The 14,400-nt window shown below is 36.3% G+C and overlaps 1 protein-coding gene across 1 annotated transcript in view; it reads right to left on the reverse strand.

The window, feature by feature from the left end:
- adam12b (ADAM metallopeptidase domain 12b) overlaps positions 1–14,400 on the reverse strand; it is a 74,828-nt gene that overhangs the window by 43,102 nt on the left and 17,326 nt on the right. The window contains exons 4-5 of the mRNA XM_079459474.1: positions 3,784–3,862; positions 1,235–1,311 (exon numbers count right to left, since the gene is read on the reverse strand). Of these exons, the coding sequence (XP_079315600.1) occupies positions 1,235–1,311; positions 3,784–3,862 (156 nt within the window). The remainder of the gene's footprint in view (positions 1–1,234; positions 1,312–3,783; positions 3,863–14,400) is intronic.

Genomic DNA, 14,400 nt, shown 5'->3' on the forward strand with positions numbered 1-14,400 from the left:
ATGGGTGCTTGGAAAAGAAATGATAAATTAAATTACATCTGATGATACCTTCCTTGCGATTTTTAACTGAATATTATAGCTCGAAATATGAAACCAAAAAGCAGAGAGATTTTTAACAATCTTATACAGTATTGGACCTTTAAACATCCCATAACCAAAAAAGATATAAATCATTCACCCTCAAGTTGTTCAAAACCTGTATTTGATTATTACATCTGTTGAAGACAAAAAGAGAACTATATTGGGAGAAATGTCATGTGGTTCTGTGTCCATTCAATGGAAGCAAATGAGAGCCAGTGTTTTTGGGTTACCAACATTCTTAAAAATATCTTCATTTTTGTTCTGCAGAAGAATGAAAGTCATGCAAGTTTTGAATGGTACGAGGGTGAGTAAATGACGACAGAATGTTCGTTATTGGATGAACTATCACTTTATAAACCTTCTACTGCGTGCACACTAATGCTCTGTGTGTTAGATGTGGTCTTAAAGGGACAGTGCACCTTAAAGTGAAAACTGATTTCAGTTTCCCAGCCTTGGGTTTGTACGCATATGAACTTCTTTACAGAAAGTTATCTGTATGCTATAACTCGGTATCAGACTTGGCTACGTCTCATAAGTCATATGGATGATGGGTAATTCAATTATAAAGGATATTCTTTAGATTCTTTTTATCTCGAACAATTTTAAACAGCTGCCAGAAGGTCTCCAAATCTTGCGATATTGTACAGTAAGCTTTCAGTACAAGCATTTTGTAATTATGAGCAAAAGACCTTGAGGACCTCAGTGTGCTTCAGACAGAACAGTCCATGTTTACCTATTCTGCTCATTTTACGGCAAATTTACTGTGGTCAAATGTTCTTTCTAATTACATTTTACAGCACCACTAAAGTTTTTCACGACATACTAAACACTTTCCATTGGACTGTGTGCTTATCTTCAGGATAATGAAGCATGGGATGACACTGAAGCTTTTATTGCTGTTTCATCTCACGGTTTTATAGTTTCTAAACGCACCTTAACATACAAAGACTTGCAAAGTTCACTAGAAACACCATTTGAGGCAATAAATGTTTGACAACTTAGTGTTCCTAATAGCTTTCCACACGGAAGCACACAAACTACTCGTTTAAGTAGTTTTAACGACTTTCAAAATTGGAACTCAATATGGTTGACAATTACTGAGAGCAGTTCATTATGGGATACAGGCATATTGCAGCGGTGATGCCATGCTTACCTGATCCCAGAGCATGTACTGAGGCTGACATCAGAATGTGTGTGCCCTTGGACCACGCCGTGATAATAGCAATTCATCTGCAAAAAAACACAGAAAAGGTCAAGCGAAGAACAAGTATATGTATAAACCGAATCATTTAGAGATTTCGTTTCAATTAGTTGTAAAATGAGATGAAGTAAGAACCTCTCCAGATGCAATTTAATGTCAGAAAATACAGGTCCAATGCTCGGACTGGATTGCGTAGCCCTGTGCCACGTAGCAACAATCACACTAAAGCAGCTGTCTGCCCATGAAAACCACAAACGTTCTGCCAATAAGTGTCTGCTGGTCTGTTTTACAGGGGAAAAACTGTTCTCCTCTGTTATGGCTGGCATTGGCCCCCAAAGTCCCTTTCGTGTGGAAATACCAATTGGCAGCCACAAGCCAGACAGGCTAAAAGCCATCACAAACATACATTTTCACACAACGCAGACAGAAAAAAAATTCTCAAAAACATTCTGTCAAAAGCAATCAATGCTTGACAGCAAAAATGCTTGCCATCAGAACATCACTGTCGGAGGGGATTCTTGTGGCTACCGTCCTCTTCTTCAAACTTTGTCGGATCTAGAATATGAAAGAATGTACCAGAAACGGTCACAGATAAAAATTATTATTTTCTAGCTAATGGTTCCACTAGGCCAGCGAAGTGATGTCTTGAACAACCATTTTTCTTTCTAAATGTCTTGATTTACGAAGTCAAAAGAATAAGGAAGACTTTCCTGCATATCCTTGAAGATATGCATATAAAAGTTCAGAAAGAAAACATTTGACTATTTCGGTTATTTAAATTGAGCCGCACATCTACACAACGGAGAATCTCATCACACACGCTCTCACGAACATTCACGTCATTTATATGTTTCTGCTATATCTTTATCTAGCGCCAAACGCGCTTCATTTTAACCCTTTCCGTTCCACGCTTATCTCCTCACAGCATGAAGAGCAGCAGACACATGCTTATGTTAAGCAGAGCAGGTAGATGGACACACAACAGTAAACAAAATGCAGAAAATATTAAAGTATTTGTATCCGCCAATCTGTTTACTGTTTACTGTCCTCCAACCTTGTGATCAGATGTGTGATATTTTATAAACCATAACTTTTTTTATCTACATTTAGCATTAGAATTTTTGATCAGCATGTAAACATTTGTGACCCTGTTAAAACTCAGGCTAAAGACAAGCATCAAAGAATAATTTCAAGCATTCATTTCACAAACATTTCAATCTTTGAAATGACATTATTCAGTCAATATTGAAGATATTGTTGTTATATTTTCACAGAATATTCTGTAGGATGATTTTATGTAGAAAACAGTTGAACGACTTTTCACAAGCAGGGTCACATTTTATAATGGACAACATTCTAATTGGGAAATGATTTAAAGATAGAAGTAGTTCTGGTATGAATGACATGGAAAGGGGTAATTTACTAAGTACATTTGTTTTCTGTTTATAATGAGAGCATTTCAATTCTTTTATTAAGAGGGCATTCCCCTAAAGCCACAGAGCATACAATACATACACTACATACTGTGGAAATCAAAATATAAAATGAATGTACCATCTAATGTTAATTAATACAACCTTATTGTAAAGTGTTACCAAAAATCGAATAAAACGTCTTTTAATTAAATTGTGAGTCACTTGACTTTCGATGTAAAATACACACCACGTCAAAAGGTCAAGTGACTTAATTTAAACGGTTCTTATGAAGTTAAGCTTACCTAAGATGTTTTATAATCTAATTGTAAACTGTTAAACTCAATGTGAGCCTGTCCAGATTTCCCATAATCCGTGTCTGTGCTCCTCATTTGCATTTACTCTTAACAAATTGAAGTGCGCTCTTTCCACTTTGTCAAAACATTTTCTTCTGATTTTAACAAACAAATCTACTAAATTTTGAAACTCCTCAGCGTGAAGACAACGTACTGTTCACAGTTACAAGGACAGGTTTAAATGATTATAAATTAGAAATAATAATTAGAAATATAGCCAAGACTATGTTTGAATGGGAAGAGGGGGTGGGCAGCATGTTGTCAAAGCTGCCAGTTACGGTTCTTAGCACTAGTCTAATTATAAACTACAAAAGACAAAGTAGAAAATTAAAATGAAGCCTGACAAGAATGTCAACATGTTGTCCGGATGTCAACATCATATCTCATCAGGATTAATCGGTTTTCTGGGAAGACAGCCAGTCAGAATACACTAGTGCACTAGCTAGAGCAATTTAACAATTGAAGAATTTTACATATATAATGACAACAATATAACGCTTTTACACTGCGCTTAACCATGGGTTCACTTTTTACCATTTACTCGCTATCTCACTACGGAATAACCTCATATAGCTAGTCTCTGATCTTTTGCACGAATCAATAACTTTGCCTTTAAGCACGTCTAAGCTGTATTAATGCCGTAGTGCACTACCAAGGGATAAAATAAGTCAACATCTAACAGCCAATGCAATTTCCTGTGTGTCGAAGCGAGGCGATTAAAGCTCTAACATACCGTAGAGTTGTGTGCTGTGGTAAGGGTTTGGCCATCTCCCCCGTAGTGCGTCTCTGTGTAATGGCTTGCAAACAGGCCGCTGTAACAGAACACAAACAAACAAACCTTTTAACATGTCTTCTGACACAAGAAGGATATTTTATGAGAGTGCATTTACACATACAAGCAAACACATATCGAATACAGTATATCACTTGAAAAACGCAGCACTTGTAGAACTGTCATATTTATACACTGGCCCATATTGACAGAGCAGGTTATGGAAGTGTGTCACACAGGAAATTGAGAGTAAACTTGCTTTTTGGAGATGCAAATAAACAGGATAAGTGGGGCACAGTATGTGCTGTGATCACAGGAACCGGTCAATATCTAGACAGATCCAACTAAACATAAGCCTGCAAAAAAAGTGGGGTACAAAACTTCAATTTTCTTAACTAATTTCTTATAAATTTGTTAGTATTTGGTAAAACATATTTGTTTTAATGAAGCATGCAGTCATGGTGACATGGACTGTATGGTACAATTTGTGTAAAAGCTGATGACCCATGTTATCCCAGCATGATTTGTTAATGTGACCACTTGCTCATGCAAAATATTTCTATATATAGCCGTAGAAAAGAGAGCACTCCAGTTTGGCCTTAAACCAGCAGAATATGAGCCTGTTTTCTTTACACTATTTAAGATCTGCAGACAATGCATGTGTTTTTATGTTATTTTTCCCGTTTCAATGCAAATAAAAATCAATAGTTTCATTCGGAGGAAATGTTGTCAATAGTTCTTAGACTGAATGGAAAAGAGTAATATTGTTAGTAAATTTGTAGGTACATGACCTAGAAATAGTCAATTCTGAAAAACAAGTAATGTAAAGTAATATTTCTTAATGTTTCCGCATCAACCCATTTCTTTACATCACATTTGTTACATTTTTAACGACAAAATTATTTGTCAATAACCTATATCAAAATCATAAATCTTTCTGCTTCTAGATGTAAATAAAATTCAGAGTTTTCTGTATGGTCTTGACATATTGGACACCACTGTACATCCAAACACTTTCTCACAGCGACCACAAATATTCTGTCCAGATTGAGTATGTGCATATGTGAACAAAGCAGCTGAGAGCAACACAAGGTAGATTTGGAAAACATATTAATGAGTACCTGCAACCATTGTGTATGTGCATGGTGGTGCAATATGTGGGTGTGGTTTTGGTCACAGGTCAGTCTGCACCGACATTACTGACGAAGAATTGGCATGCGACATGATGCGGGCATGATGAAATCCAAATGTAATCACCTCAATGACATAAGCAGCTGCTTAAAGGGTCAGTATGTATTTGAGTGCCTGAGAACATGTGTTCCAGACGATGTAGGCTTAATGGGGACCAACTTCAATTAACCTAAATCATCCTGTAGGCTATGAAAATACTGTATAAAGAAACACTGAAGACTGAAGATTTTTTTTTTAATCATTTTGTACTTGTATTGATCTACTGTATTGATGTTGATAACAATTAATCCAACTGTAAATATAGTTATTGTTAAAAATACTTCCCAACGTAGAACTACTCGGTTACTAGCAGAAGCTTCTGAAAAAAAATCACACTCTTCAGATTTCTCCTCCAGGCCTATGCACGCCATAATTATCCTCTTGTATACATACAGTACACATTCATCAACTGAACAACAGCATATGAAAACAGATACTGTGTTTGTATTCTTCAGGCAAACCTCCATTTCTCATTTGCATCATGAACCTCCTCGGTTTAGACCTTGGGCTAACATATTAGTAAATTGCACCAGCTTGGCTCCCTCATGCATACGTGGGTTGTTGACTCCATGGTCGTTGTGAGAAAAGCCATTTCTTTTATAATTTCATTAGACCATCCTTCAGTAATGATAGCACTCCGGTGCAATTCATTCTTCTCGATTTGATCCACACACCAGTGGCAGAGCGGCTGGTTGTTTTGGAACAACATCAAAGAGTCCCGTTGAAAGGCTTTGATGTTCTTTGGGTTGAACTGGCGTGACAGCCATCCGAATCCCAAACACGGCGTGACTCCCATAGTGCCACAGAGAAATGAGCTAGGGAATGTGGGATTTGGTCCACAGGGAAGTGTGAATCATAAAGGAATGATGGCCGTGGTGTAATATGTCAATTAGGGATTAATGTTAGAAAAGTAGACTCTGTCACTGATGTAAAAAAAACAGAGGGAAAGGTCTACACCATGTTGGAAAGTTGTTGGCCTGGTAAAGACGATATTTTGAAGAATGGTGGTAAACGAACCGTACCCAGTTACTTGCATTGGATTTGTGTCCGTACAATAGAAGTGAATGGGTATCGCTGTTGTTCGGTTACCAACATTCTTTAAAATATATTATTTTGTGTTCTTAAAAAGAAAGAAAGTCATACAGGTTTTATATGAGAAGAGGGTGAGTAAACGATGACAGAATTTCCACTACTACTAGTTAAAATGTCCAATGCAAACTGTCATGATTCCGCTATCATGTCATGTTTATTCTTTGTCTTGCGGCGGAGTCATGGCATGGCCTTAGGTTTTGTGTGAGAAAGACATGGCTTTGTTTTGATTCTGACTTGCCATGTGCTTTCTCGTGGCTCGTCAGTGTTTCCCGCCCTTTTGTCTCCTTAACCTTCCCTGAGTGTTTCAGTACCCCCACCTGACCCTTGTTAATTATCCTTTGTCTGTCTTCCTTTAAAACATCCTCGTGTTCATTGTCCTGTGCTCGTTCATTGTATTTTGTCTGAGACAGTCTATTTGATTATCCGTGCATCCTGTCTGTAGTTCTTGTTGCGTCTAGTCTAGTCTAGTCTAGTCTAGTCTAGTCATTTACTTTGTTCTGTTTAGTTAGTCCGTGTACTGTTGTCATTATTATTTATCTAGTCTTGTTTACTCCCTCGTGGGTTTTTGTTTTGTGTTTATTGTTAAATAAATGTTTGTTAACCCCTTCATCCCCTTGTCTGCCTGCACTTGGGTTCTTCCACCATGTCCACCCTCCACGTTCATGACAGCAAACATTTTACCTTTCTGTTATACTATTTTCTATTTATTATTTATTAAATTGAAACTAAATATTAATAAATTTTTATGTTAAAATTGTAAATGTTATATTGGTCAATATTTTTAAATGAAATTTTCAATTTGATGTTAATGTAGTAAAAAAAAATAATATAGTTTCCTGTTTTTAAATGAACTATTTTTGTATTAGCTTTTTCAGTGCAGCTTCCCCAACAAGGATCGTGAACGACCATGACCTCCACAAGACCATGACATCTGTCTGGTATTTGTTGTACCGCCTGAGGACATTCTTGTCATAAATGAGTCCCGAGGTGTTATACGCCAATAAAGAATTTACAAGCACACTTTAAGCCAGCAAAGCACCACTGACTTTCACCATTGCTATGCTAATATTTGATGTTGGGAACCATTTTGACTTGCTAAAGTTAGTTATGACAAAAATAGTCACCCCAACGCAACCCAGACATAAAGCTTCCTCAACACACAGGCACAGTGTGACGATAAATGGTCAAAAGGTCAAACTGATACTCAAAAAGCAGTCTTAAGGCATCTTTACACAAGATATCATAAAATATTTTTAATTATTTCATATTTCTATATTTTTCTATTTATAATGTTATCTTCCATGTAAGAACATCATTGATGCATTTTTAGAGGGCAACGTTCACACAGACAGTTCACACGTTTCATATAGACCATCATCAAATACATTTCGCAGGGAATCAAAATTTTGTTATCCCGTATGATGAACTGCAGAAAAGGCCAGGAAACCCTGCTATGTGTGTGCATGTGTGAAGTAGGTCCTGTCTTTGTGTCTAAAGATACAAGCTACTGAGTATCTCTTATCCTCAACTCAATCTCCTTGAAATCCCATCCCAGAATACACAGAGCTGAAACAAGCTCAGAAGAACCAAAGCAATGATTGAAACAGCAAACATGTGTGCTTCACTTCGAGAGCTACTGAAGACACAATACAACAACTGCATCGGTGCTGTTAAAATCGGTTATGCTCGACCCACTCCGAGGGGGATTCGAATGGCAAAACTAAGCTGGTGGTTGTCGGTTGTGCTAACAAGGAGCCACAGTCTCCAACATCAGTCACTAGTGAAACTGTGATGAGCGAGAGGTCTTGAACACCATTTAGATCCTTTAATTAGAAAGTTCATTTTACTGCCTGCAGTGCGGAAATTAAAAATACCCATTACGTTTTTATTCTGACTAACAGAACAGACACAAAAGTGAAAACTGCAGCAGAAACAGAAAATTTTTATATGTGGCGCAATGGCTGTCCTACAAGCCTTTCTCAGATATTTTTCTGACAAAACATTCAGATTAAGCTGTACGTGAGTCATGTGACATTGAAATAAAGCGGTCACTGTTGTTAGCACATCTGCCGACATTTAGAGAATGATTCAAACAAAATCCCTCAGAATTACAGTACTACTCGGAATGTGTCTTCTTTTTCCTTTTTCCTTTCCTTTTATTCTCCCCATACTGGGCTTTAAAGAGGTAAGCTTGTTTATCTTATAGAGTTTCATTCATGTTGCCAAAGCGGACACAAAAAACTGAAGTACCAGCCTTTGCTCTCTCTCTCTCTCTTTCTTTCCTCTTCTCTAATACAAGTGCACAGAACATGGCTGCTCTAAAGGCCTAATTCTATTTCCACACTCCCGTGTCTCCAATTGATTTAGCTTGCCAAACTAAAATACACAGGATTCACATAACAGGATGAGGTGGGAGATGGTCGAGGATGCAGGACAACAAGAAATCCTCAGCGCTAAAGGTATATTTTAGTTTATTTTGCACTGTCTGGGTGCAGAGGAAGAACTGTCTGTAAGAGATATTTTTTCTATTACATTTGCGATTGAAAGTTTGAAATGAGGAAAGTTTATAAAATTGTAATTTTAAATAACATTAAAATCTCCCGATGCATCTCAATTCAGCCTAAATAGTCACAATGCATTGATATTTATAGGTTTATAAATGTAAAATATCTACAAATACAAAATACAAAAGTTGACAATTATAAAAAGATTATAAATTATAACAGTAGATAAAATAATTATTAAATTATTCTATATTGCTTTTATATATTTTGCTATATTGCCACACCGACCCTGTCTACTTCCTAACGTGTACTGAACCCCATTACAAACATTTTCTCTGTTCTCTCTACATCTTTTTTTCCCTCGCTACCTCCTGTCTGATGAAACTTCCCCTTGTGGCTTCTGCCATCAGTGTTCATATGGAAGAAATTCAGCAAAGCCCAATAGCTTTAGACTCTGTAGTGTTTCTATGGTAGTATACAGTATACTGTATCAGCCTTTGTGTTTGTTTGTGTGTGCATCCTCTGAGAATTTATTCAAGGACGAAGCAACATTGCACAGATGTCCCTATAGACAGGGTCGCCCGTGTTTAATCCAAGTATCTCCTAATTTAGAAATCTTCCGTGCAAAATGCATTTTATTAAACACATTTAAAACAGGCTTGTGTTAATAATATAATGTGTCCGAGTTGGCTCTGCAACTGTATATTTTAGATTATATAACTTCTCAAAACTTTCATGTTTTTAAACCACGCAAGCAGTCTGAAACCACTATTCTTCTATAAGTATTTCTATTGCTAAATCGGTAGAGCACAGCGCTTACACTGCAAAAAGGGTCAGGGGTTTCTTTCTCAAGGAGCATACAAATATAATGCACCTCAACTTAACTGTTTGTCAAAACGGTGGTTAGATCATGGCGCTAACAATACCTAGGTCATGGGTTCGATACCAGGGGATTGCACATACTTAGAAACAAATCTATAGTAAAATGCAATTGAAGATGCTTTGGATAAAAGCCTCTGCCAAATGCGTTTAAATGTAATTTATGGTCATAGACTTGGTATAACCATCTGATACAGGTTATGATACAAAAACACAAATTTAACCAACCTGACCCAGAGTAATTATAGTTTTGTTTTCAGTTTTATTGTTGTTTTTTTACTATTTAAATTGACTTTTCTTTGTATTTATTTAGTGTTCCTTTTGGTTTAATTTTGAATAAATTTTTTCAATTTATTTGCTTTAGTAATTTTATTGTTAATTTGTTCTATTAGAGGTGTCACGATGTACAATTATTGACAATAATCATGGTATTATTATAATTTTTTTAATCAATATTGTATTATTTTACAAATATGATAATATTGTGAATAATTCGGCACTCATTTAAAGTGTTGCCCTGAGAGCAACAATGGTAACAAACACATTTTTTAATCCTTACAATTTTAAGTGTGATTTGTTTTAGTTGGGTTTTAGTTTTCACTTCAGTGCATTAATGTAAACTATAAAGATTTCATTTAAAAAATTGTTTATTGCGAATTTTGTAATAATATTCAAACAAATATTTTAAAAGTTGTATTCAAATATAACAATCTTGACCTGACCCAACAATGAACCATCTGCATGTTGTTCTATTCTCCAATATCCTTGCTTTTCTTGTGTCCTCTTTCCTTTCTTTTATTATTTGTTACAAACTTTGCTCTCCTCCTCATCTAGTCTGAATCTAATCTGAGTTAAGAGGCCTGAGGACTCCATAACACCAAGTGTGTCTGGCTGACTGCCCATCCATTACAGACACAACACTAAAATTTGTGAAAACTGGGAAGTTAATGTTAATATTCCATGCTGTGATATATATAGACCAAACCTAAGCAGACCATTGAACAGTGCATGTTGAGTGATACTCAGTAAGTAAACTTGTGTCTCACTTGACATGATGAAATTCACAAATGACAGCCCTGCAACTTTATTCTCAGCAGGGGTGGCAGTGCACAATCATTAAGAACTTTCTTGAACCATAGATCATCTACTTCACTAGTTGGGGAAGAAGAGCATTCACACTTGAATAAATCCGAACAAATTTCAGCCCTTTTTATTTCTCATTTCTCTGTGTCCATTTATACTCCATTAACTGTCGTCTATTCTTTCTCTTGTTCAATCTCTCCGCGGAAACACTGATGATTCTGAGCTTCTTTAATAGAGTCTCCTTCGCAGCTCATTAAACAGGTCTGATCAACCTCTTCTGCCATATTTATGACGGTACCTCTGATCTGCGTGCTATTAGTCAGACTGAGAGTGCCGGCAGTCAGGGGACTGGAGGCAACTGCGTTTATTTTGGTCAAAAAGTAAAAGAATCTAGTACTTCATTAGCGCTGAGCCTACGAGCGGTGTGTGCAATGCTCACACAGCTTCAAACATCTGTGAGTAATGCAGCAGAAGTGTCTCTCCACTGGAGAGCTTTCTTCATTGCGTTATCCAGATGTCTTGCTGGAAAAACAGCTAGCGAAGCTTTTGTTTGGTCAGCCTTCTGTTCTGCAGACAGCATGGGGCAAAATGTAACAAAGAACAAAATATGAATAAAGAAACAAAAGAAAAGAACCACGTAGATTAATCAACATTCATTTCAGGTGATCCACTTTTGTGGACTGGAATGAAAACAGGGGGGACTCAAAATTTTCCCTTATCCAATTGCTCAAACCACATTCAGAACTATAGAAATATGACCACAAGACAGCAATATTGCCAATGCATCCCAAAGCATTCCTAACCTGTCAATCAACCGCTGCACATTAAAGATGCACGTAGAAATTGGTTAAAAAATGTTTTTGTAAATGTTGCTTTGTCCCAACAGATCAGATCAAGGATGTTAAAGTATATTTTAATACAACTAAAACTACTAAAACATTTCTATTAATTGAAGTCAAATAAATAATCGGCCTTAATATTATTTAAAAAACTAAATGAATATTCAAAATCTAGCCTTACCAATAAACTGAAATAAGTTTACAAAAAAAACTATTCCAAGTGTGTCTAGAACTCAAAAAACTTTATTTGACTGACTATGGGTGCTCCAGATGGGGTCCTTCCTAGTAAATGAAAATAGTGATATCTTATTTTGTTTTATTTGAAATAAAAATGTTTTCAAGTTGAGTCACTAAAACGATTAACTAGAAAACAGTTACTAACTGAAATAAAAAGAAAATTTTACTCATGTAGCACTATAACATTTTATAAAAATAAATGCAAAAGTACACAACAAAATAGCAAGAAATCAAACAAAATTTAACGTGAAAATTTAAAATATTAAAAAATCAAAGCTAATTCTAAATAATAATAAGACTCAACCTGATCTCTCAGGAATCTGTATGTATTTTAGGAGATGGCCAATTCGTATGAATTTGTATAATGTGAATCGACAAAAATGTACAATTATTAGAAAAAAGCAATAACGAAGCCCCCCAAACCTAACATCACTGATGTGAAACGTATGATTATTAGATAAAAGCAGTAAGGAAACCCCTCCCCTAAACCTGCTGTCACTCGCGTGAAAGCAAATGGTACTAAAATGTACGAATAAGATCGTACAGAATTATATGAATTAGCCACCTTGTAAAAAGCGTACAAATTCCTGTGAAATTGTGTCGTAAAACTACAAAAAACTATAACTTCGGATCAAATCACCCTAGATGGATGTTGTTCATGATCATCTCAAGAGGTCTATTTCAGAGTTTTTCATAAGAAGAGACGTTTCTTTAAGAACTTTCTCAAAATGCTCATGTATTGATTCACGAATCCTCAACACAGCAGCAAACATCACTCAAACTTTACCCAGCAGGTCTTATCAGCTTCCTGTGAGAAACTTCCCTTTGGATACAATGCTCACATCATTGTTTGTCAACTCTCTCGTGGTCTCTCTCTTTCTGAAAACCCCCTTGTTTTTCACTGATGCGTTTCCTCTGTTTTTGCTGTTAGCGCATCTGGTTGATAAAACAGGACCACTTCCAGGTTTGGCTGTTGACCTTCGGTGATGAGATCATGGAGAGGTCAGCTGGTAAAGTCGCTTGGGAAAATGAAGTGAGACGGAATAGCTGACTTTTAAAGGGTAAGCTGACTGATACAGCCTCAAGAGAAGAAATCTGTTTCGCAAGCAAGTTTTCAGATATAACTACGCTTAAGCAGAGTATGATTGGGCTACTATTTTGAAGTTTGAGACCATTTTCGGGGATAGTGAAAGATTTCCCTTACCATAGTTAATGAAGTTAAGTTAAGTTCATGTTCATGATCTTCTTTATTTATTTATAAAGCACAATTTAATACAACTGTTGTTGTCCAATGTGCTGTACAAGGATTAAAAGATTTACCAAAATTCACATCCATCATGTCTCTACTACACATCCAATGTCTATCTCAACCTCCAGAATTAAAGCCTGAGTTAATAGATACATTTTTTACAAGAATTTAGACATAGACGGAGCTGATCTAATGTTCCCTGGTAGAAGTTCCAAAGTTTTGGAGCCACCACCGAAAAGGCGCAATCGCCCTTCTGTTTCAATCTAGATCTGGGAACTGTTTTTTGGATTACCCCTTTGTTTAATTTGGTTGGACTGTCTCATGGTTTATGGATTTACCTGCCTGCTTTTGACTAAGTTTTACCTGCTGTTTTGGATTGTTTGCCGATTGTTTTTTAATAAACAACCTGCACGGGGATTCTCAACTCTCAAATTAAATCAATGGGGGCTTATTTTGAAGTGAACTTCTCCTTTAAGATATAGCTTTAAAATCTCATATTCACAGAATGCTAAATTGATATTGTGATGAATCTTACTGAGAAAAATCACAAGGGACCATAAAAAACGTACATTGAAGGTGTAAACTTGACTAGTCCCAGCAACACGTCACAGGCTACGTGCAGAGTAAAAATTGTGTGAAGTTGACGTTCCATAACCTGAACATTTGACCCCTGTGTAATAACTCACTCTGATAAACAGCAACATAGGCAGCAGGTCACACGCAGAAAATACAAGGCTGATCCAATTTACACACCACAAATCAAAAGCACAATCTCGACAGAACAGCATCTATAGGTTTTCCTCTATGAACTCATAACCTCTCCACCTAATGTCCACAGTCTGCACGTGAAAAAACAGAACGAAAGTCCTGTACCGTGAAGCACAATATATTTAGGGTATTGTGGGTTTTATAGAATGCTGTAATCATAATAGTAATAATAGCTTTCTCTGAACCTGCAAAGTAGAAAGTATTTTTACATTTAAAAAACTTCACTGCTGAAGTTAACTGGCATAAACTGCCTAACAAAATTATTATGTGATATTGGGGTGGCCCAGATAATAACATGTTATGGAGATTGCAAATGCATATTTTAGAAAAAGAAACAAAATAATTATATAAAAATGCTCCAATATTGCAGATGCACGCAAACCATGAGTCAGGATAAGCTGAGGAGCAGTTTCACAAATAAAAGTATTAATTTACAGGTAACAGTTATTGCCAGTTAGCCATTAAAAACATATCTTATGGGGAAGATCTTGCAAACCTGCATTTCCTCACTTTCCAAAGTTTAAATGACTTCTGTGAATAGGCTGACTTAGATAAATACCGCCAAGGACTCTTTAGAGCATTCCACTTCATAAAGGCCACATGAAAAAAGAAATGCAGAAAAGCATAATTTACCATATACTTTCCAATGCTCTATTTCATCCTAATGCTTTGTATTCTTTGTCACCTCAGCAGCCTG

This window comes from Barbatula barbatula (genome assembly GCF_947034865.1).
Source record: "Barbatula barbatula genome assembly, chromosome: 6".
Taxonomy (NCBI): Eukaryota; Metazoa; Chordata; class Actinopteri; order Cypriniformes; family Nemacheilidae; genus Barbatula; species Barbatula barbatula.